The 24,904-nt window shown below is 43.1% G+C and overlaps 1 protein-coding gene across 14 annotated transcripts in view; it reads right to left on the reverse strand.

The window, feature by feature from the left end:
- Positions 1-24,904, reverse strand: part of LOC116065455 (RNA binding protein fox-1 homolog 2-like) — a 52,524-nt gene that overhangs the window by 4,539 nt on the left and 23,081 nt on the right. For 4 of the 14 annotated variants that reach the window (XM_035996462.1, XM_035996465.1, XM_035996464.1 and 1 more), the window contains 9 exons: positions 22,065-22,262; positions 20,778-20,780; positions 18,324-18,497; positions 17,813-17,866; positions 17,455-17,547; positions 6,096-6,183; positions 4,590-4,646; positions 4,120-4,267; positions 2,930-2,972 (listed from right to left, as the gene is read on the reverse strand). In XM_035996462.1, coding sequence (XP_035852355.1) covers positions 2,930-2,972; positions 4,120-4,267; positions 4,590-4,646; positions 6,096-6,183; positions 17,455-17,547; positions 17,813-17,866; positions 18,324-18,497; positions 20,778-20,780; positions 22,065-22,262 — 858 coding nt within the window. Of the gene's footprint in view, positions 1-2,006; positions 2,521-2,929; positions 2,973-4,119; positions 4,268-4,589; positions 4,647-6,095; positions 6,184-17,454; positions 17,548-17,812; positions 17,867-18,323; positions 18,498-20,777; positions 20,781-22,064; positions 22,263-24,904 lie in introns of those variants that run through there. The other 10 variants (XR_004896134.1, XR_004896133.1, XR_004896136.1 and 7 more) reach the window with 5 other exon arrangements.

Genomic DNA, 24,904 nt, shown 5'->3' on the forward strand with positions numbered 1-24,904 from the left:
CAAAATGTTCACACAGTTGAGGCCAAAAAGAAAGCTCATTGTCTCGTCAACACAGACGATTCCCGTAATGATCAGATACAGCAAGAGAACGCCTAACAGTTTGAGGATACTAACGGAGTCAGAAGTTCTATGGGAGACACATTTGTGACAAAAACGGCATTTGTTATTGAATATGATATGTGTAAAAAAAAAGAGAGGAAGAGGGGAGGGGGGTGGGGGGGGAGAGTCACACACACAAACACACCCACACAGGCCTATGCTGACTAAAAATCATCTCCTCGCTCTGAGACTGCATGCATGACCCAAATAACAGTTCAAACCTATTAAAAAAAAAAAAAAAAAAAACACAAAAAAGACACGACACCACTGCATTTGGACCTGATCAGAACAGAGCACAGCAAAGCACAACGGAAACGCCCCGGCATTCTCCGAGACGCCTGCAGCACACAGGGCACAGGCGGAGGGGGGTGGGGTAGAGAAAATAGGGGGTTGTTAGGGAGCGAGAGCAAGGCTTTCTGGGTGAGAGGAGGGACAGGAGGACACGGAGCAGTAGTACAGTATGTCAGCATGCAGCAGCTGATCAGCACATGCTTCAGTAATCATCCTGGGAGGGGTTGGGGTGGTTAATTTCAGGGAGAGACCATGTTCTCCATTTCAACTTGAAGGATTTCAGAGTATCTCACATCCCAGGCTAACAGTGACTGGACCCTTTCTGCAAAATGCTAGCCTCCAATTTGATAAGGAGAGTCAGAGCCAGAGTTTAGAATAAACAGGGTACCCGTAGGATTCTCCAAGTTAAACTTAAAACTTTTATGACATTTTTAATACCACCTAGGATGAAAGTTAATGCCAACTTCGCGGCCACATAATTGAAAATCACTGTGGATTTTGAGCCTGACAAAAGAACTATTTACCAAGTAACGTTCCCTGAATTTATTAAAGTGCTCATATTATGCTCATTTTCAGGTTCATAAATGTATTTAGAGGTTATATCAGAATAGGTTTACATTGCTGCAGCTCCTCTTTTCACCCTGTGTGTTGAGCTCTCTGTTTTAGCTACAGAGTGAGACCTCTCACTTCTGTTCCATCTTTTTTTTTTTTTTAAGATTATTTTTTTGGGGTTTTCCGCCTTTAATTGACAGGACAGCTAGGTGAGAAAGGGGAGAGAGAGAGGGGGGGGAAGACATGCAGGAAATCGTCACAGGTCGGATTCGAACCCTGGACCTCTGCATCGAGGCATAAATCTCCAAGTATATGTGCGCCTGATCTACCCACTGAGCCAACCCGGCCACGTGTTCCATCTTTGTTGGGAGTCACACATGCTCAGTAGCTAGGTAAGGACTACTAGCCAGTCAGAAACAGAGTATGAGGGCGTACCCTGACAGTAGCTAGGTAAGGACTACTAGCCAGTCAGAAACAGAGTATGAGGGCGTGCCCTGACAGTACCTAGGTAAGGACTACTAGCCAGTCAGAAACAGAGTATGAGGGCGTGCCCTGATAGTACCTAGGTAAGGACTACTAGCCAGTCAGAAGCAGAGTATGAGGGCGTGCCATGCTAGCAGCTAGGTGAGCATTATAACGTGTGTTCCAAAGTGACCACGTTTGTCTCTGAAGTAAAGGCTGGACTACAATAGAGCTGTTTGGAGCAGTTTGTGAACAGTGTTTTCTGTTGGAGATGGTAAGTCCCTTTGGGGGGGACTTTGGGCTTTTTCACTTTGTAAACCTACAACGTGCACAAAAAAGATATATAACACAATAAAGGAAAGGGGAAAAGCCAAAAAGCATAATATGAGCAGCTTTAAAAAAAAAGTGTGTTTGTACTCTAATAACATAAAACAAATAAAATATTTGTCACATTTAGAGCTCTTATGCTATGAAACTAAAAACACAAAATTCAGTAAATTTAAAACGTTACCCACACAAAATATTTATTTATGGCGAAAAGAAAATGTAAGATCTTTGTAAACGAAATGTAATACTTTTAGGCCATTTTTTTTTTTTTTTTAGAATATTAAAGTTAAGACTTTAATACTTTTAAGACCCCGCGGGTACCCTGAGAAACCAGCATCCAATTTGAAAATATGACAATTTTCCTTCCTTTTAGGTTATTTGAAATGTAGGGGTGTTGTCATTCTTGCCCACAAGAGAACACAAGAAAGGAGTTTCTCCAAAACTAGCCGACCAGACAAAAGAGACCAGGGTCAAAAAAATACACGCTCAATACAATTTAGTAGTTTAGTAAAACAGACAACCAAACAAAGCCCTTCCCCCACAGTCGAAAAAAGAGAATGCACATTCCAGTGAGTTAGTAGAAAAAGAAAAGAAAAAAAAAAAAAAACTCAAAGTGGTGGTAATTTTGTTTTTAACAACTAAAAGACAACATGTTCCAGGTCAGATCAGAAGATGATTCATAAGATCAGAGGAGGTAGTACAGTAAAACAATGCACACTGTGGGTTTGGTGTTGAGTTGACCCTACCTGAGGCAATCTGGGACTAAGGACTGAGTCCTGAAACACTAGTCTATAGAGAGAACAGAAACAACCGTTGTCAACCTGGATACACACACACACACAGAGTCTTGTTCATACGCTCAGACACTCGTAGACTGACGCACGCTGCCGCATCCGCCCACAGAGCAGCCTTCATAGCGGTGTTTGAGCCAACCTATCATTTTTAAATCAATGCTATAGCATTTTGACCCAAGATGTGTTCAAATTGTATAATAGTGGATGTTTTGTCACAGCACAAAAAATAAGCCTGAGGCAACAAAAAAGAACTGTTTTTGTCATTCACCTTTATGCAGGCAGCTCTGTGCAGCGCATGACTGGACACACATGCAGAATCACCCCCAGAGGGAAAAAAAAGAGCAGGAGAAAACCGTGAGGGGAGGGATAGAGAGGGTGTGTTGGTGGGAGGTGAGTTTACTTACGTATAAGTCTGCAGCTCCGTAAAACCCATCCTGATACACCACACTGAGAGAGAGGAAGGAACAGGGAGAGAGGGGGTAGAGGAGGAGGAGGGCAAAGTGGGGATGGTGTAGTGGGGGGGGGTGCAAACGGAGTGGTGCACAGCCCCGAAAACCAGAGTGGACGAAGGTCACAGCACAGCAAAAAACATAAGATGGTAAAGATGGTACAGGGAGAGAGAGAGAGAGAGAGAGAGAGAGAGAGAGAGAGAGAGAGAGAGAGAGAAAAGTAGTTATTTCACACCCATGCAGCATGCAGAGGAAATACAACTTCCATTTAACTCCACAACTGAAAGTGAAAACATCAAACAATAGACTTGTGGGGCTAATAGATTAACTTCATTGAACTTAAAATGAGCCCATAAAGTGCCACTGTTCCCCAGCTACAAGAACAATCTGTGTGCTTAAAATGGATGGTTTTATGATGGCTGATAGATGTAGTTTTCAGTGGAGCAGATATGGAGAGGGTATTTCCTGCAGCCCCCAATTTCATCTTGTTTAGCATCGTTTGAATACCATCACAGTAAAGCTGCCGCAAGGCCATTAAGCAATCAATTCTGCTTTTATCTGACAATCATAGCAGTAACAACCCCATTAGCCAATCATCACAGCACAGCAACGACATGCACAGTACACATACTGCGGGGACAAAAGAACAGCTCACGGTAAACCTGAATAATTTGTAGCAAATCTGTGAGCAGGGTGACCGCTTCTGCATAATGACTGAACGTCTTATGCAAATCTGCTGATGGTGGTTTCTGTGAGTTTATTCAAATGACCCTGAATGGTGCAATCCCATCAGTGTGTCATACTCTACTCTGAATAGCTTGTGAACTGACTGACAATGCGCCAGTTGGAGCGCTGAAGAGACTGAAGTGTGAATAATGTGTGAGCATGAGAGGTGTTTGAGCACAGCTGTATTAAACAGAGCGCTGGTCAAATAGGATCTGGGGAAATGATTCTGAAAATGGTATTCATGAGGTGTTCCTCAATAGATTTACTAGACACTGAACAAAACAGTTGATCTTGACTTTTTTTCCCCTTCTTTTTTTTCTTTTCTTAAATGTGTTACATAAAACATCCTGCAGATCTGGGACAGCTACAAAGTATGTGACGTCGACAACTCTCGTTTATAAGCGGAGCGTCTTTCTTACCCAGGGTAGGTAGGGATGGCAGGCTGAGGCACGGCAGCCCGCACAGCACTGTAGACGGGCCGGCCTCGGCCCCGGAGGTGGGCGCCGCGGAACGCTGCGGCTGCTGTGGTGGCTGCTGCCGCTGCTGAAGGATAAGGAAACCCTGGGACTGGGGGGAGGAGAGAAAGATGGAGAGGATTTAGGGAAGATTAAGGGAAGAAAGATAACAATGCAGGCAGTAAAAGGACGATGTGAATGGGGAAATATAAGGGGGAGAACCAGGGTGAATTAAGGAGAAAAGAAAGAGCAAAGAGAGAAGGGGAATAATCCAACTGCAGCCCTGAGGGCTTGATATCAATAAATATGTCAGCGAGGAGTAATGCTAGGCAAGCGGTGCATTAATATGAATGAAAGATTGGAATGTGATTAAAATGTAAAGTAAGCTGCAGAGGCAGAGTTTAGTGAGTAAGGGAGGTAGAGACTGGTCTTACCTGCGTAGATCTCTGGTCCGTACACGGCCCCCATCATAGGACTCAGCTTCCAGCCCGCTGATCACACAGAGAGCAAGGGGTACTTCATTAATATGGGCAGTTTACAAAGAGCAGAGGATCTTCACCCTGTACTGAAAGACCAGTTTAATCACAGCGACACATAAGGAGACACGGGACAATAGTAAAGCACCACAGAGCGTTTCTTTAAAACTTGATTGTAATGGCTGCTTCTGTTAAAGCTGCCCAACACAGGGCTACCTTGTTTTCTCCACTCTAAACTCCACTGGAAGCTCTTCCCGTGTTAATTCACTGGGAGGCGAAGCATCCCAAAAGCAGCAGAGACACTGGATTTGACTCCGGCTGCTCTTTTTGTTAGGTGCCTGAGTGTGTTGTCTTGCAAACAGATGGTAGAAAATGAGCAAGGCCATGACGGATGCTGGAAAGAGCTGGGCAGACAGAGCAAGTCAACACTGGCAAGACTTTATTTTAACCTAAAGTTATCAATCTGCCTCTGTACCAAAACTCTCCAGAAATCTCTTCACCTCTCACCCAAAGGGATTAAGTGAACATTAGCTATACATATTAGCTAGTTGTGTATATACTGTATGTTTGAGATGTTTGGTCTTGGTCTTGTCTCGGTCTCGCCCTGCCTTGGTCCTGGTCTTAACCCCTCATGGTCTTGGTAATGACTTGGTCTCGGTTTAGATGGTCTTGACTACAACACTGGCGTGTACTGTCGATGGCAAGTGAGTTCCCACCGGAGTACGTCGAGTATCAAATACCACTTGAGCATTAAAGACTTGAAAACCAGCCCTTTTTTAAGTACATTTAGAAGAGATCACAAATGTGTGATTAATCGCGAGTTAACTATGGACGATCATGCAATTTTAATCGATTGACAGCCCTGCGATTTATTAATCAACACTTAAAAATGTCCTTATAGCTACATGCAACTACCATTTAACACACAAACTATTGATTACATGTTTTGGATTCTGCTTAGAAATGCTCAAAAGGTGGCCGGGTTAGCTCAGTTGGTAGAGAAGGCGCACATATTGAGGTTTACTCCTTGACGCAGCGGCCGCAGGTTCGACGCCGACCTGCGGCCCTTTGCTGCATGTCATTCCCCCTCTCTCCCCTTTCATGTCTTCAGCTGTCCTGTGGAAATAAAGGCCTAAAAATGCCCCAAAAAAAATCAAGAAAAGAAGAAATGCTCAAAAGGGGGACTAATAAGTAAAGTCTTACCAGTTGGGTTAAGCTAACAACAACTCTTTCTCTCAGCTGACATCATGGCTGGTCGGTGGTGGTAAAAATAGTAACACTGAAATTGCTGACGGCCTTACATAACGTGGTCTGCAGCAGAGCCTACAGGGAGGGACTCTGTGTCTAGATTGTGTATTTGATGCTGCCTATACCTGCCTCTCCCTGTGTACCTATGCTGTTTGGATTATTAGGCGGGCCACGCGTCAGTGTTAGTGTATGTGCGTGTGTCAGTGTGGTTGTTACCATAAGGCAGCGTGCTGAGAGCCTCTCCATTAGGGTAGGGGCTGACCATTTTCTTGTTGGTCATCACCCTGGCCGTGGCATTATTCACCTGGGGATGAAGGAGCAGACGGTCAAAGACAGACACAAAAACTCAACACAGGAAACTGAAGTACAACACACTCAAAGGACTAGATCACAAGGCTGATATTGTTGTGTGTTCGGTTTGTTTTTTTACAGTACAATTAAATTCAACATGTCTGCTGTTATGTGTTATGTTATTAAGCTTGCCTCCATTTTTTTTGTACTTCTTGGTGAATCTCTGAGGTAATAATGTAATTGTGTGTGTACGTTAACTGTCACTGGGTCATTAAAAGTGAATACTGACGTCATTTGGAGTTCTGGCTCATTTACTTGTGTCAACGTGTAGTTTACATTTTCTCCAATCATTCTGCCCTACATGATTAGTCCATTACATTACCTTTTTATTGTGAAAATGCACACTTGACGGCATAAAAAGATGGCTTAAGGTTAACTGTTGGCCTACCAACAACACGGACGTGACAATGCTGCAACATGTTTTCGAGGGATTTTCTAGTAAAAAGATATGTTTTTTTTTTTGGCTTCATGTGTAATGAATGTACTTCAGCAGAATGAAAAAAATAGATAAAATGTGACCAAATAAACTGGCTAAAATGTAAAAGTCACTGGTGTTATACTCTGCCGGTGTGATCAATGTGAAAGAATTTAACTCCTGACTTGGCCGCTAAAAAAGTGTAAAAGTGGGTGGGGTGGTAAGGGGGGGTTTTAGTCATCATGCAATAACAGCGAGTTGCCCTGTAGAGATTTGGTGATTCATTGTGGAGAGATGTACAGGCTGCCATGGGTGACATTGGTTATGTTGCAGCTGGGACTGCACAAAAAGGGGGGTGGGGGCACAGCAAAAGAAACGTAGCTATACTTTGTTTTTTGTGGCATGCACGGGTTAAAGTATTGTTGATTTTTTTTTTTTAGGTGTGTGTGCATGTTCTGCGCATGCTGGCTGACATTTCAGTCTAATGCTTGGGCTTTCAATCCAAGATGGCTGATAATCTCCTCTCTGAGCTTCAAAGGCTCACACTCCGGTCCCTTGATCTACCCTTGTCTTCCTTTGATGGGTTTTAAGAGAAGGAGATTGTAGCTCCCTGTTAAAACCCATATACTGTCCCAGTGTGATGTTTAAGCTCTACATCTGAGTGTGTGGTGAGCTAAAGATTAATGACCTTTTTGGCTAGATGAGGGGAGAGCGTGTGACACAAAGAAGCAGAGAAAGAGTGACTGAGGAATGAAGAGTGCTTGTGTGCGCATACACGCTGCGCTCCCATTAAAGAGACCATTAGGGCCGAGCCATTTGCGTTGCCTCTCTCAGTGAGTCATGTTCTTTATCTGCAGAGCTTCAATCAAATGGAAATGAGGTTTACCTCATCTTTCCCTCATTGCAAACGACAAGGCCAGTGGCAAATGATTCAATTAGCCTAGCCTGGCTAGCTATCTGACGCAACTGTCCGCGGGCGTCCGAGTGGAGACATTTTGAAAATGTAAATGGATTTGATAAATCTAATGAATTAAACCAAATTTGTGTCACAGTGAAATTGTATCCAGACTTTTAAGAATGTTGATGTTGAATGGTAAGGCTGCATTCACACCAAATCAGAAGTTGCGGCAAAACTGCCAGTCCTCCCATTCTGCTGAAAAAGAATCAACGTTTGGAGATACGCAACTCAATGTCACAATGCGGTGGCCAACTGCTTAACCGGCGATCAGACAAAACACAACGCAACGTTACGTTTCACGTGGCATCACTCAATTTGGCTTTATGCACCAGAATCAGAAAAGAGATTTATTGCCAGGTAAGTAACACTCACAAGGAATTTGCCCTGGTTGTTGTGCACCAGTTTAAAATCCAAGGAATGACAGGCCTCGCACCCTGGTTGGTTACTTAAAGTAAATGTGTTTTTTGAATGTGTCGATCGACACAGACAATCACTCATAGGACCTGGCATACTAGCAGCATGGCTAAATGCTAGCACCACGGGAAACACAATGGAGACACAAATGAGCCAGTCGAGTGACACTCCTACACCGCCGCACAACCCTGCGCTAATCGCTGCAACGCCTGATTTAGTGTGAACGCAGCCTAACTGTTAATGATAATGAAGAGTTTAACTTTTGTTAATGGTGGGTCTGTGTGTGTACAGCATATGCAATCAATGAAATTGGGTAAAACGGTTGACAGGAACACATGCAAATCAACAGAATATGGAAGGCAAATCTCAAAGGGTTAATAATTAAGAACACGTTCAGCCTCTCTCATCCCACTTTTGCCCTCCCAGTCCAGCCTGAACAATAAACCAGGACAAAATTAAGTCACATTTCCATATGAAACCAAACTTGTGGGGTTTACATACCTAAAAAGAAATATTCAAAAACAAAATACGAGGGAGAGAAAGAGGGGGTGCAAAAAACATTTGTTTGACAAAATTAATAATCATCAACACAGAAATTACACGCAGCCAAATATGGGCGCAACACATGACCAAGAGTGAGTAACAAACCAAAAAAAGTAAAAAATTCAGCCAATCAGCAAGCGTCGGATGCAGCATAGAGACCAATCAAAACAATCGTAGCACTCCCACATCGAACACATACGAGACAAAGATGGGACAGATAAGTTAGGAGGAAGGGATGCAGGTGAGAAGTAAAGAGACAGAGCCAGTCCATATACAAAAAATAAATAACAGGAGGACGAAAAGATGGAGTGAAGAGAAAGAGAAAACAGGGAGAAAGTTTACATGAGCAACACAAAAAAATAACAAAATAACAATTACTGTTTAAAAACAAAACATATATCCCAAGGTGCATCATTCAAATAAAGCAATTAGATTTGGTGACCATTCTCCTGAAAATCTCAATATATGTGGTGGGTTGAGAAACAGAGCACCAAAGGATGGAGGGAACAGAGAGAGAGAGAGAGAGAGAGAGAGAGAGAGAGAGAGAGAGAGAGAGAGACATAGAGAGAGAGGGAGAGGGGGGGAGTGAGAGAGAGCAATCCTTATTCCCAAAAAAGGAGAGAAATCAAATAAACACGAGACACTATGCCAGGCATTAGAACTTTGTGTCACAAACTAAGACCAGTACACTACGACTACTAGTACACAGACAATTCACTACAAGAAAACCAAACCAAAAAGAGAAAAATGGCAGCATAAGAGAGACCCAAACACAGTAAGGTAAACCCCATATCGGTTTAGAAATGCATATGGTTACAGAACACTGGCAACACTGATTTCTTAAGTGGCCACATCTGAAGAAGCATGGTTTCTAAAGAGTTCCAGTTTAAATTTGTTTTACTGCAAAAGAAGTCGTTTTTATCGCAGGTGCAGATACGTACACTTGGAAAGTCTTCATCTAGGCATTCTTTAACTGTCTGCAATATCGTGGGCCAGGATGCTGGCTAGCCACTACATTAGCTCAAGCCTGGATAAAACCATTTTTGAGTAGGCGTTCTTGTATTTTTTATTTTATGTACATTTCTTGTACATTCTGTATGGTGCCTTATACCTTGCTGCTGCAGCGCAGACATTGAAAATAATAATATTTAACAATAAAGTCCATGTATCTATACATCTATCTATTTAAACTTGCACATCGAGTCCAATTGGCTTATATTTGACAAATGTACACTTAGCTTAAAGCAGGCGGGTCAATAAAATAAAATAAATTCAAAACCAGAGCGGCGTTATTTGCCCTGCAGCTCGGGGCCTGCGTTCTGTCAAAGCAATCGTAGGCAGCAACAGGGAGCAAAGCTTCATATCATTTCTGTTGATTTTTTTTACAATTATTATTAGTCAAGAAATTGAATACTATATACATTGAGTCCAAATGGAGAATTAATCAGATGGATTGTGGATAGCCGTGTCATTGCATAGAGGAGGGTGATTACATTCGGTCATTCCCAGTGCGGTGTTAATGACATGGGGATGTGAAGAGAATATTACTGCTAAAAGATCCAATCTGTTGAAAGATGCTGTGTCTGTCTGTCTGTGTGCCTGTGAAACACTGTGGTGCACTGTAAAATTACATAACAGCATTAGCTTTCTAGGGCATCACACTGCGTGGGCCTATCACAGTAAGAATCACTAGATAAATAGGACTACTATTGGAACTTCACAGTGTACTGTACATTGGACTGTATCAAATGCCCGTTGTCGGGGGGGTGGGGGTGGTGGAAAGGGGTGGGGGGGGGCAGTTCAGTGATAGATGTTTGTACACAACTTACCGTTGCCGTAGAAACAGCGAGTGGTTACCGTGGAGACTGACAACAACACACAGAAGTCGTCAGGGAAACAGAAAAAATATAATAAATAAAGGAACAAATAATGCTAGTAACAAAAGAAACCTAAATGCCCCCCCCCCTCCTGCTGCTCCTCCTTGCCCCGTGTAAAATAAAAACCTGATAGCAGCAGTGTTACAGCTCAGAACAGAATATAAGAGAAAGAAGGAAGAGGAAGAAAGGGGAGAGGGGGATGCTAGCTCTCTCGATGCTTAACGGAGCTCAAAGCATCAGCACAGCAATTAAAACAGTGACAGGAAGGTATTCGGTGTTTGGTGCTCTAGAGAACCAAAGGGAGAATGGAAATATGGGGCAACCTTGCCTTAAAGGAATACTTCACCCTCAAAATGACCATTTGACATCAGCAATTATTCACCGAATGATGCCTTGAATTCACAAATAACTTTTTGTTGTTTTTGTCGCAATCCTCCACAGTGAACGGAGAATCCAACAACGGAGAAAGGAACGGATGCGTTGACGAAACAGCGATAACACCAAAATGATATCAAAACATACTGTACGTTTGCAAACTGTCACACAACCCGTGTACCATACCCAAGTCTCGTTTATCCTGTGGTATGCTCAGTACTTCCCAAACCCACGCATATTTGCTCAAACTTTTCAACACTGACCCCGATTTTCCACCGGGCGCGTGTCTTTGCTGCGTTCCGGTTTTGTTCCATCCTCCGCCACGCGCCATAACACACCAGGAGCGTCGCAGATTTTATTGTCTCTACAAGTACTTTACAGAACAATCACGTGTTTATTAAGCTAGTATGTACCTTCCACTCCAAGCGCTCCTGTAGTTAAAGGTGCTCTAAGCGATGTCACACGTTTTTTAGGCTACATTTTTTGTCACATACAGCAAACATCTCCTCACTAGCTGCCTGTCCCCTGAACACACTGGGGGTAAAATTGACTTTTGGTAAATTGACTGGATACTCTCGCTGTTTCACTTCCTGCCTGGCTGTTTAAATGCCCCGCGTGAAAATAGACCTGGCGCGTATCGTTATTTAAGGCAACGCTCGCTGAGTAATTGATTTACAAATGGTCATTTTGAGGGTGAACACCAAAAACTAGCCTCCTGAGTGTACAGTGAGGGACTGAGATGCAGTGAATTGGAACACCTCCAAGGAAAAGTCAGAAGAGTAGATACCAATTCCCATCACCCTCCTTCATAAGAGCAGAATAGTCAAAGGTTGGTTTAACACTCTCTGGGTCGATCACAGTCAAAAGGACAAGTGGACGTATTTTGGTTAGATTTAGCAAGAAATGACTCACTCGTGTGGTCAGGTTTCAGCCACGAGAGAAGAGCGTGGGTTTGGAGACTGGTTGCGGGAAGAGTGGTTGTAATTTGCAGTTTTTTTACCAGTCACCACAAAATAACATACTGAAGGTCAAAAAAATAAAAACAAAAGAGAAAATTAAATACCAAAATAGATGACAATAAATGTAAACAGAATAAGGCAGATGATGGCAAAACAAGATGGTTAAAGTTGGAAAAACCGCTAAAGATTACTCTCAAATCAAAGACAAATGGACAGAAAGACAAACGTGACTGGCAACAAGAGAATGAAGTAATGAGAGAGAGAGAGAGAGAGAGAGAGAGAGAGAGAGAGAGAGAGAGAGCCGACACAAAGAGGGTTGGAAAGGGCAAAGTGCAAACTCTCTTTCCCCTTTTCTTTCAACCTTTTCTACATTTCCACTCATGTTCAAGCACACACGGATACGCACACATTTCATTAATTGATCGTTTCAAATCATGCAGTAACAAAGTTCAGATAACAAAACGGGACCGGTCAAATCCTAAACCGGGGGGGGGGGGGGGCGCCCATCCAACAACTCATAATCTTACCAATATAAACAATAGAAATAATGCCACTGAACACAATCATCCAGAGGGTTCAGAATGTGTAAGGAAATGACCACCATCAGGCCACCGTGAGCTGAAGGCCAACGGTAGGGCTAAATGATTAATCATTTTCAAATCAAAATCGCGATTTGAAAAAATGGGATTATCTTATCGTGAAGACCGCGAGTAATCGAATTTGAATTATTTAGTTGAATGTTTGGTGCAACATTTGATTTAAAAAATGGTATTCCTCTTTTCATTATTATATTTACAGTTTCTTCATAAGATAAATGCTGGAATAATGTTACATATCAAAAGCTGTGTTAAAGAAATGGCCTATTTTCAGTGGATTTTTCATTTATCTATTTTTACTTTATTTAACATGATCGTAGAAGGTGCAATATGTAGCTAAAAAAAATTAGCAAATTTTTTCATAATTGCAATATCTGGCAAAAAAGAAAATCGCAATTAGATTCCCCCCCCAAAAAAAACAAAAAACAAACAAACAAACAAACAAACAATCGTTTAGCCCTAGCCAACGGTGTCCCTTTGATTAGTGTGTGGAGGCAGCATTGGTTGGTGAGACTGTGCATGGTCAGGCATGCAGAACCACAGGCACAACTTCTTCTCATCCTTTTCCACGCACACATCCATGCACTGATGATGACACTCTTTACTCACCCCCCCTCCCCCCTTACATGCAGAGCTGCACCACTTGTGAACCACACACACACACACACACCTCTAAGCTATTCTGCTCTATTGTGTTCAAATGTCTGACTAAAACTCTGCGCTGCGGAGGAGCAGTTACTTCCCGTAACACTCAAGCAACATAGATCAACCGCAAACACACACAAAGAGCAGGAGTTAGTGAATGGGAGGCTTTAGGGTTTAGTTTTGTCTTTGAGCCCACCCAAGCGTCATCTCCTCTGTGGCCACGTGCACACTGTCTGCAACCACTGACGTGTACAAACAGCTGAGATTTTGTCCTTGCCATAGCTCTGCCACACTGTAGATCAGAAAGCTACCTGGAGGTCGGCGTAAAACAAGGTAAACCTTTTGAACAAGGTTGACTGTTTGGTGCCTGTAAAATTAAAACAAGCCTGTGTTCACTATAGTCTCTTTATTTTGTCTTGCATTCCCAGAGATGGGAATGTCATAATTATTTAAAAATCACAACAGCCAGCCTTCATCTTCACCTTCATATTGTCACCTATTGAGAAACAGGTAAAGAAATGTTAAAGGTGTGTTATCTGGACAAAAGAATATTGTTCTGCGTGACCACCAGCTGATCAGAGCTGTCGAGTCACACAGAGCTGGACTCAATAATCGGCAAGAAGCGCAAGCGCATTATTTAGTATTTCATTAGGTTGACGTAATGATTTCCTAATCGAGGTTTGCGGCTGCGCAAATGAGACCATGCAGGGACCCTAATGCACTTCCTGTACAGCCAGTAACTGCAGCATAAGAATGAAATATGTGACTACATATATGTGACTAAATGGTTTGGAGAGATTGCCTATCATTGGCACAAGCCAATGACAGACAAAATGTTACTGACTGAGGCAGAAAGATGTTATGATGTAGAACTGCGTAACCATTTACTTGTTAGAGCACACGCACAATCACAAGATAGCCATGAGTGGGTGGAAATGCATTGAATTGTGTATGTCTGTGAGTGCATATTAATACCCTTTTTCCATCAAAATTTGTGTGTATATGCATTTTTTTTTTTTAAACATGGGTACACCTTCTAAACTTGCCATTGCCAGTAGATGAGTGTGCCCAGTTGTTTTTGGTGGTGTTTCACGCTCAACGTCACAAACGCGCCGAAAAACAGGTGTTAACTTTTCCTGCTACAGCTGTCCAAAACAGCGCACAAAAACGTCTTCGCTCATAAACTCTCCTCCGCTCAAACCGATCACTCTGCATTCACCGTCACTCTATCACTTGCTCCACTACACATACACTATCTACTGGCTCTGTTACTCCCCAAAAGAGATAAGCTTCTCTTACAACATAGGGTTAGTAAACGAAAGAAAGCATCAAGGAGGCCAGTAAAAATGTTACGGTGGTTACTCCTTTTTTATATCTGTAACTTTAAGGTGCTCTAAGCGATGTTGGGTGACGTCACTTCTTGTTGACATTCGAAGTATTTTCAAACAAAACGAGGCTAGCTCGCCCCTCCCTCCTCCTCATCCCGTCCCCTCCCCCTCCCTTCCATGCATTAACCCCCTAACCCCCACCCCCAAATCCTTCTTGTCGGTTATTGGCTGGTACACTTTGTTGTTTGTTATGTTTGGTGGTGCAGGTTGGCGCAGTTTGTTTTTGTTGCTGTTTGTGGAGCCTGGGCTGTCTACAGAGACCGTGTTTTTTTACAGTGTGTTCAGGGGACAGGCAGCTAGCAGATAGTGAGGAGATGTTTGCTCTATGTGACAAAAAAATGTTGTAGCCTAAAAAAACACTTAACATCGCTTAGAGCACCTTTAATCAGTCTCTCTTTCAAACTTGGGGCCGCCTAATTTCATGTTTGAGCACTGCTTGGGCGGAGATGGATGGAAATTATGGCCGAGTTGAGAGAAGTTACAGACGGAAGGGGCGAAAATTGGCTAATCTGTTGCCATGTCTGCCGATGAATTGCTGTGCCTACTGCAGAGTCATTTGTCCCGGGAGTAAATGCAGACAAAAAGCCAGATGTTAATGGGTGTTATTTGTTTGTTTTTTGAACAGTGGGAAAGGGGTATAAGATACACACATATATACTGTGTGTGTATTATATATATATATATATATATATATATATATATATATATATATACATATATACACACACACACAGTATACATATACACACACACACATATATATATAGGCTATAGGACTCTATAGTCTATATATAGAATGAATGATGATGAGATGGGATCACAGAGAAGCAGGTAGAGACAAAGTGAATTGTAGTTGGGCCACTTACATGGAGACATTGGAAGCACACAGGAAACTGACTTCTTCAAAGCGCAGAGTTTTATTCCAGACAAAGAGAAGTACAGTGTAACTTTAAGTACAACAAATGTCTTTCGATTTCATATATGCTACACACATGCACGCTATGGGGCAGCTAAGCTATGAGAATAACTACTGACCGACTCCCATTGGCATGCACAAAGAATAAGAAAAGTCAGCACTTGAGTGAAGTTGAGGATAGCTTTATAAATCAAAACGTACTCTGAAAACTAGGAACTCAGCTACTCAGCCTTTTTCTCAGTGAGTGGAGCAAGACTACGAGGCACCCAGGTGCAACTGATTTCATGCGAACTAAACAGGTAAGTTAACAGTCCCATCACCACAACTAATTCAACAAATGGCCGTACAGAATAAACATGCAAGAAAAAACATCCAGCTGTCTTCAGCAATGCCTCGCTACATCTTTCCATACTAAAATACCAACCATGCAGCCTACATCACCTAAACTCATGCCAGTGGATAGCAGTGAACTGCACAGTCACACACAATAATAGTTAAGTATTTATGTATAACCATGGTACACAGTAGGGCCTACATTTCAGAGTTTCTGAATTATTAATATTTTTCTGCCAATCTACATCACTAAAAACATAATTCAACAAACTCTGAAATGATATGACCAGTTTAAAAAGCGAGAGTAATGCAGCAACATCTGCAAGGAAGGAGAACTGCCAGATGGCATTGCCTCAAATAGAAATGTCCGGCCTTTTCTCCTCAGTTGAAAGAATGTATAAACACAAATCCACGATTTGTCCTGCGCCAGGCAGCCTTTTGTCTCTTCAAGCCCATGCACCATAAACAGACAGAAAGAGACCCACACTTCAGACTCCTGTTGCTGGCCCACCATGCAGCTGATACATGACTCGCTACAGCCCAACACCACTACTGGAGTACAACAGAGTGCATGCAAAGTGACGACTGAAAACAAAATGCTCGCTGATTAATACAAGTGACTGATATCATGCACACCGTGGGGAGAAAAATAAACAGAGAGTCAGGTTAAAGCAATGCCAGGGACAACACAGCTTGTTGACTGGGCTCAACTGGGAGAGAATGATGCTGGGTAAATTGGCTCCATTCACAGTATCCATTCAGCTTGCTGATTGGCTGAAGATGGAGTTGGTGGAGGGAGTATGTTGTACCAGAGGATGCAGGTGGCTGTCTTTTGTTCTCGACCACACTGCAGCAGAACTGAGAGTACAGAACTAAAAAGGGTCCAGCCAGCCTCATCCATCATGCAGGAAAACACACACACACACACACACACACACACACACAATAAGGAAATCAAAACAGTAAGCCCATGCAGAAATCCTGGCTTGCAGCGACGTGGGTCAAAGATCCAATATGGACAACTGGCTACTTGACACCCCGATTAAAGTAAAGGAGAAAAACTGCTTTCAAAAATTCACATGCTTCAGTTAAAAAACAAACAATATTTTATAAAAATCAAAATAAACAACCTGAACACACACAGACTTTACATACATATAAAACTCAAGTGCACAGATCTTTGGTAAGAATCCAGACTTCCATAAAGTGAACATGCGTCAGTGTTGCCGTGATTCCCAGCATGCTGCTGTTGCACCAGGAGCCATAAGCTTGTCACAACCACTTAGCCACAGCACCGGGAGAGGGGAACACAGAAGGATTTCTACACTAGGGAAGAAAATAAGAGCATCTGACAGCAATCTGCCATGCATCATCCTTTCACTGCGTTCCTCTCGTGCCCTCCGGTGCCAACTACACAAACACCATTCAAATGTTGCGGGAAAAGTTGTAACATCAGTGTGGCTACGAGTTGCGCATCAGTGGGGGGAAACAAAAAGGTGACGAGGCAACAGCTTGATGATGAAAGAAAATGCTGCAGAGGAAAAGTACCCAGCATGCCTTATGTAGTGTTCTTGCACCCCACCCCCAATCATTCCCACCACAAAAACAAAACAAAAAACAAGGTAGGAAACAAGTCTTCTGATATTTAAAAAATGAACATACTGCAGAGACCAGGGAGTGGGATACCAGTGGGCTGCATCAGAGCATATCACTAAAGGGAGGATGGGAGCTAGCTAGCAGTCAGTGATCAAGCAGAAACATGAGTACAGAGAGAAGGCAGAAGAAAGGAGAGAGAGAGAAATTACCTCAATCTTACGACCTTCCACCAATGTGCCGTGGAGCTTTTCCCTGGCTTTCTCTGCGTCTGCGCTGGTCTCAAAAGTCACAAAGCCAAAACCCTGTGGTACACGGCAGAGGATAAAGAGGTTGGTCAAATGGGATTGTGGAGACAGAGAGAGGAGAATATGTAAATCCTAAGGCCTTGGGATGCACTCTTGACCCTGTTTAAGAGATAATTGGAGTTTCATAACAAAGATCCCCCATGGGGCGTGCTGACACCACATCACAAATTGTCACAAAAACATGCAAAGTGGGAATAACAGTCAACAGTAAGGAAGAATTGTAGTGTGGTTTCAGAGAATCAAATGTCGTCTGTGCACTTACCTTTGAGCCCCTCTCATTGAAAATAATCTCTACGTCCAGAATCTTCCCATATTGCTGCAAATAAATTTGAGGGAAGAAATTAGCAAACATATATAAGCAAAGAAAGCAGTCAATGACATCTTTGAATTGTCTCAGGATCCTTAGATAGCAGTCTTTTGGGACGGCATTACTGCAAAGTCAGAAGATTTGGACATTGTGAGAGTTACAACTGCTGAGCACTAGGTGTCACTGTTACACAAAAGACAACTTCCCACATTTCAATGCTTTTCCTTCGATCCTTTTGCATCGAACTCTTGCTCTGGCCCCTTTTTTATCTCACTTTGTCACTAATGCTAACAAACTGAAACACACAGCAGCCTATATTGCCCTCTCAAGCACCCTTTCCTTTGTTGACTATTTAGTCCCTAAACCCCACCCATCGTGAACCGGCCCCTCTGTGCATGACCCCGGTGTCTAGACTGATTTATTGATCCTGTTAAAAATGAGGCCCACAACATTCCCAGCTTCTTACCCCAAACATCTGCCTGAGGTCAGGGTCCCGGAAGCGGAAGGGGATGTTTGAGACGTGGAGGCGTTTGGGGGTCCCTTTGGCCTCGGAGGGGTCTCCCACAGAGCCTCCGGATCCTGAGCCTCCTGTGCCGCACTGTACGCCCGCCTCACCCTGGGACACCTCCTCTGTCTTTCCCTGTGGAAAAGAGATAGAGAGACAGAGAGAGAGAGAGAGAGAGAGACACAGAGAGAGAGAGAGAGACACAGAGAGAGAGACACACACATAGAGAGAGACAGAGAGAGAGAGACAGAGAGAGACAGAGAGAGAGAGAGAGAGACAGAGAGAGAGAGAGAGAGAGAGAGAGAGAGAGAGAGAGAGAGAGAGACAGAGAGAGAGAGAGAAGAAGAAGGGGTAAGAAAGGTGAGAGAAGTAGAGGTAAATGTGACCAAATGGCTTATGATCATTATTTTAGCAAGGTAAAGCTCTGCTACACCTTCTTTTAAATATAACCCTAATGGAAAGAGTGCACAATGCAGAAAGCTATTTGTGTACAGTCACAAGAAATAAACAGGATAATCTCAACTGCATCTGAAATCTGATTATTGTGCCAGCCATGCTTGCAGCTAGAGCTGCAAAGATTAAATCAATTAGTTGTCAACTATAAACCGCCAACTATTTTGATAATCGATTAATCGGTTTGAGTCATTTTTAATGTCTGATTCCAGCTTCTTAATTGTGAATATGTTCTAGTTTCTTCTCTCCTCTGTGACAGTAAACTGAATATTTATGAGTTGGGGACAAAACAAGACATTTGAGGACGTCATATTGGGCTTTGGGAAACACTGATCCACATGTTTCACCATTTTCTGACATTTTAGAGACCAAACAACTAATCGATTAGTCAAGAAAATAAACGACAGATAGATTGACAATGACAATAATCATTAGTTGCTGCCTTGTGAGGCTGTACAGCGGTGCTCTGAGCTAAATGCTAATGCCACCATGCTAGTAAGTAAGTAAGTAAGTAAACTTTATTTATATAGCACCTATCACAGACAGAGTCACGAAGTGCTTTACATGCAGCAAGTTTAACAATTTAAAAAACATCATACAAACATAAAAACAATGATAGCTCAGTCAAGTGAAAGCTTGTCTGAATAGGAGTGTCTTCAGCTGTTTTGTAAAATAAACGATAGAATCGGTCACACGCAGCGACAGGGGCAGGGCATTCCACAATTTGGGAGCAACTGCCTGAAAGGAGCGGTCTCCCCGAGTTTTAAGGCGGGTTTTTGGGACCATCAGGAGATTTTGACCTGAGGAACGAAGCGTGCGGAAAGAGGAGTAAGGGGTCAACAAATCAGCGATATATTTCGGCGTCTGTCCATGTAGTGCTCTAAAAGTTAAAACTAAAATTTTATAATCAATTCTGTATTTTACTGGAAGCCAGTGGAGAGTAAACAAAATCGGGGTAATGTGTGCCCTTCTGTTTGTTCCTGTTAAAAGCCTGGCTGCTGCATTTTGCACCAATTGAAGGCGGCTCAGCGAAGATTTATTAAAACAAATGTATGTTCATAATGACAATGCTAACGTGCTTATGTTTAGCAGGTATGTTTACCATCTCAGTTTAAGTTGTTAGCATGTGAACAATTATAATTAGTACTAAACACAAAGTCCAGTTGAGGCTGATGGGAGTGTTTTGTAGGGGTTTGTGCTTAAACAGTATTGGACAACATTTTGACCTGATGCTGGAACTATTTGGAAAGTGAAGGGATCACCAAAGTTGTTGCAATTCATCCTGAGGGCATCATGATTGACTGTACCACATTTCATGACAATCCATTCAAAAGTATTTGAGATATTTCACTTAAAAAAAAAAGCATTTGCTGCTGGAACAAGAGGAAAATCAGGGGAATTCACAAAGTCATTATGATTCACCCTCTGGGGACCATGAATTAGAGCTTAGATCGGGCCCAAAAAAATCAAGCCAGACCCTACCCGAGCCCGTGCACGTTGTGTCCGAGCCCAGCCCGACACTTTAACTGTAATTATGAGCCCGTGCCCGACAATGTTTTAATACGCGGGCCGTTATAACTGATGTTCTCACATACAATTCCGAGTTGTTTGAACTACAGAAATATGTTTTGAGGGGTGTGCTTGGAGAAGTAACAAAAGAGGACATTGAAGGCTGACTATCATCTTTTCTGCCATGACGAGCCTGCTTCATGTGTCTGTTCATCATCCCCGTTTTTTTGCTGTCATAGGTGAGCAGCGTGCTGCACTTAATGCACTCGAGAAAGCCAACACATGTGTTGTCACTGCCCACGACTTGTTTAAAATGGTTCTATACCTAAGGGCCCTGACACACCAACCAGACGGGCCGACCGTCGGCAGTAAAGCCAGTCGGACTGATCAGTCGGGTCCCGAGGTCCAAAAAATGCCTCAGAACACACTGAGGCGATGCCGACTTGAGCGTACGTTCTGCGCGTGCGCGAAACGCAATACGTCTCCATAGCAGCAGGCGGCGCTGCTCTGTATTGTTTCCACTAACAGTCTGATTATTTCCCAGAAAATGAAAACCGGCAGCTGATTGGACGAACACGTCACGTGGTTCTTTTTTCTCCGGAAATTCACAGCCAGACTGTCATGGCGTCTCGTTCAGAATACGATCTCATATTGGACTAAAATAGTTCACCAAAACGTGTTTCTGAAAAGAGAGAGAAATAGGCCGTGCAGTTGCTGAATCTGTCTTCATTTCAGATCAACAAAGGTCAGTTTAAAAGATTTTCGTCAGATTTTGAGAGGCTCATCCGCTCGCCATTTCCGGGCGAGTCCCGACTGCCCTGTCTCTGACTGAACATGTCGGGTCGGCCCAAATGAAGGCCGACGGCTCCTTGGACAGCCGACGGCACGGACACACCGAACAGACTCGAGTCACCGACCTCGCCAGACGGCCCAACGCCCGATTATCGGGCTGGTGTGTCTTCTCTTTAAGACTTTCCTCCAAACTTGCTCAAAGGTAGGCTAATCCTCCTGGTTTTATTTTTTTCTTTACATCTTCAAGCTCCATGTTGCACTTAAAAGCTACACCATACAGCACAGCAGGCCCGGTGTGATTGGCGCAGCGTCTCCTCCGAGTGGAGGAGACGCTGCGCATGATTATGGCATAGCTTTCTCCCCACCCAATTAGGCTAATAAAGTAATCTTTAAAAAAAAATACAAATGCTTGATCAAGGGCCCGGCCCGAGGATAGTGGCGGGAAATGTCGGCCAGTTCGGGCTCGGGCAGAGAATCTAACCTCTACCATGAATGTCTGTAAAAAAATAAATCATGGCAATCCATTTTATAGCAGTTGAGATATTTGACTATAAAATAAAAATGTTGAAAAAGTCAGGGAGAGCCTCTAAAGTCATTAGGATTCTTCCTCTGGGGACCACGAATGTGTGTAAAAAAACATCCATGGCAATCCATCCAGTATATTTTAGTCTCAATGAAAGTGGTGGACCGACATTACCAATGGCAGTCTCAAGCCAGGGTTTATGACCTTTATCAGTGTAGCACTACAACTGTTATTTTATTGAATAAAAATAATAGAAAAAAAACAACTTCAAGACATCAAGAATGAGAAAAAAACAAACAAACACAGTACCACTACAACTAGCTGAATACCTCTACAACAAAGTATAATGGAAAATGCCTCAACATCGCACACATCTAACATACTTCAATTATTACTCATTAAGGCTTTATCAGGTCTGCGCTTACGTTGTTGTTGGTGGTATTGGTGGTGGCTCCATTAGCACCAGCCCCCAACTCTGCTGGGCCTTGGCCCCCAGCACCAAACATGGCCCCTGGGACAAACTCTGTCCCTGCTAGCCCGTTTTGAGGAGGGGGTGGAGGGGGGAACGGTGAAAAGGGCGGGGCCACCAATCCCTCCTGTCCTCCTGTCGAATCCTGAGAGCCCTGCGGGAGCGGGGAAGGGAGGGGGAGGAGAGGAGAGGTAAGAAGAGAAGGAGACAACTTAACATATGTACTCTGTAAGCAGTGCTTGGAGCGTCCTGATGAGGGCAGAATGTGGGGGTTAAAATCCTGCCTATTAAATTACACTCCCTCTCTCTCTCTCTCTCTCTCCCTCACCATTCAGTCACTCACCCATTCCCTCACTGCTATCCTCTCCCCCTCCCTCTACCTCCATATCTCTGACAGGCATAAGTTTTCAGTCAGCCGACCATGAAATATTTACAGCAAACACATCTATTATTAAGAGTTAGAAAATTCAATACATGGATTGAGATACAAAGATGCTTATGGGATGGATGGACATAAACACTAACTGTGCAATGTTAACCCTGACATGATTACAGCTACTGCTGCATTGTGTAAATACTTACTTAAAGACCTGTATTTTTGGATTTCTATTAGAGGCCATCCATAATTCAGATTAACTGTGTATAAGCTGGGACTTCAGCCTCAGGTGATTTTTTCTCTCTGCACTGTTACAACTGTATCAGCAGCAGGATCATTTACAGATTCTGTATAGCTTAGCTGCTGCTGCTCTAACCCACACGCACCTCATCTTGTATGTGTGAGTGTGTGTGGTGACTCTGCAATGTTGCTTGCTTCCATCATTTCACACACTCTAGGGCATCTTGGACTAAGTTTCACGAAATCCTTTCAACAGCAAAGAGTAAGGGAAAGGGAGAGACAGTGGACAGACAGAGAGATACAGAATGAATATGTAAGCTGTAGAAGAAACAAGGCCAGAAAAAAATGCAAATGGTTTGGGCTCAAGGCTGCTCTTTTCACATCAGGCCAGGCAGCATGGCACATAGCATACAACACCATCAACCACTGTTCTGGTCTCTGCCGTGGACTGGATCTGGGATGGGTGACGCCTAGAGACACTCGGTCTCCAAGCAGCCTTTTTAATTAGACAGAGTAACTAAGATGCAGCAAAGCAAACGAGCCCACTCCCTTTCTCTAATCCTATGGCCTTGGAGGTGAGGCTGAATGTATGTTAGGGAAGAATGTGTGAAAGCCGATTGTGTTTCGCATCTGCAACGGTTTCGGTCACCTAGTGATAAAAGAGGAACCATCGTAAACCTGTTCAAAAAGAGACGATAAGCTATCGTTAAGATAACTAAGAGTTATGAACGTGAAAACTATGTGGAGAGCATCTGGACACGCCAACGTACAGGACGGGCGTACCCATCGTTGTCTTCCGCATATGATGGTTCACGTACACAGTGGCACGCACGCACGTTCCCGTGTATTGTTTGATATCTGCTGGTTAAGGTGAAGGGGGTTAGCAGCTTATTAACTTAAGGTGGGCTGACCTTTAAGGTGGTTCAGCTATTCTCATTTTAGTGACGAGCCATTCAAGTTTTGCTTTAGTGATCTCTCCCTCGCTGCAACTGACAACCACTAAGCTTTATGCCAATAGTTCCACAATGACATCACTAATATGCACAGAAATGTATGTCATTGGCACCTAAGCACTCTTAAAACCCAAGGAAACCCCTGAATAAGCCATTAAAATTCACTGGTTAGGCCTTAGCCTACCCGGGCTAATATATATCAAAGCCGAAGTGTGCTTGTTAGGGCATGTGAGCTCATAAACATGCAGTAGGCTGTATTGAGCCACTAAAGGGTGTGTCCTATAGGCATATCCTAGCTGCATGCTAGGCAGAGGGAAAGAAGAGAGAGTAACAGAACCACAGAAAAGGGTGACAACCGAACAAGAAGTTTTACGCTTATGATTAGATAGACAAGGAATTAGACCTCATTATGTATGAACAAGAGTGCTCATCTTAGTTTTTAAGGCGCAAAGAATAAGAGGGACAAGGAAAGCTGATCCCATGGGGCAAATTTGTGATATTGGGCTATATAAATAAAATTGACTGGTCAGTGACTGGGTCTCCCTGAACTGACACTGTTGCCACATCATAAACACTCATCATGTGCGTTTCAGAGACTGCTTCAGGGCACCAGAGAAGCAGCTCACGGTTCATAAAAGCAACTTGGTTTCTCCTCGCTGAACAAAGCACTGCCGAGCCTGAACCAACCAGACTAGATGTCACAACACAATGCTCCCACATGATCAGTCATGTGAAAAAAATTGTTTTAAGGGGTAATAACATTAAGGCTCGACACTTAGAATCAGAATCAGAAATACACGGTGCTTGTGACCATTTTCATACGAGGGTTTGTTTTAGCTAACCAAGGATAGACGACAATGACTTGGATGAATTGATAATAATAATAATAAATAGAATGTATATAGCGCTTTTCAAAGACTCAAAGTCACTTTACAGGGGAGGTAGAATTGATGAGCTAATAAACAGGCAGACAAATCGGTCAGTGGATTAAGAGTTAAGAACAGTCTACACAGGCATTCCTGACCCGCTGACGAAGGAGCAGCACTGCCCTACATGGCAGCATCATATAGTCAAGAGAAGAGGGGGAGAAAGGAAAAAGAAATAATGGAAAAAGAAACGGGTGGCTTAACGTTAGGGGGAAGGGGATTATGGGAAATATTAGGGTTATATCTGGTCCAAACTTTCCAGACCGAATCTTGACATTGTGAGATAATATAATAATAATAA

This window comes from Sander lucioperca, chromosome 21, assembly GCF_008315115.2.
Source record: "Sander lucioperca isolate FBNREF2018 chromosome 21, SLUC_FBN_1.2, whole genome shotgun sequence".
Taxonomy (NCBI): domain Eukaryota; kingdom Metazoa; phylum Chordata; class Actinopteri; order Perciformes; family Percidae; genus Sander; species Sander lucioperca.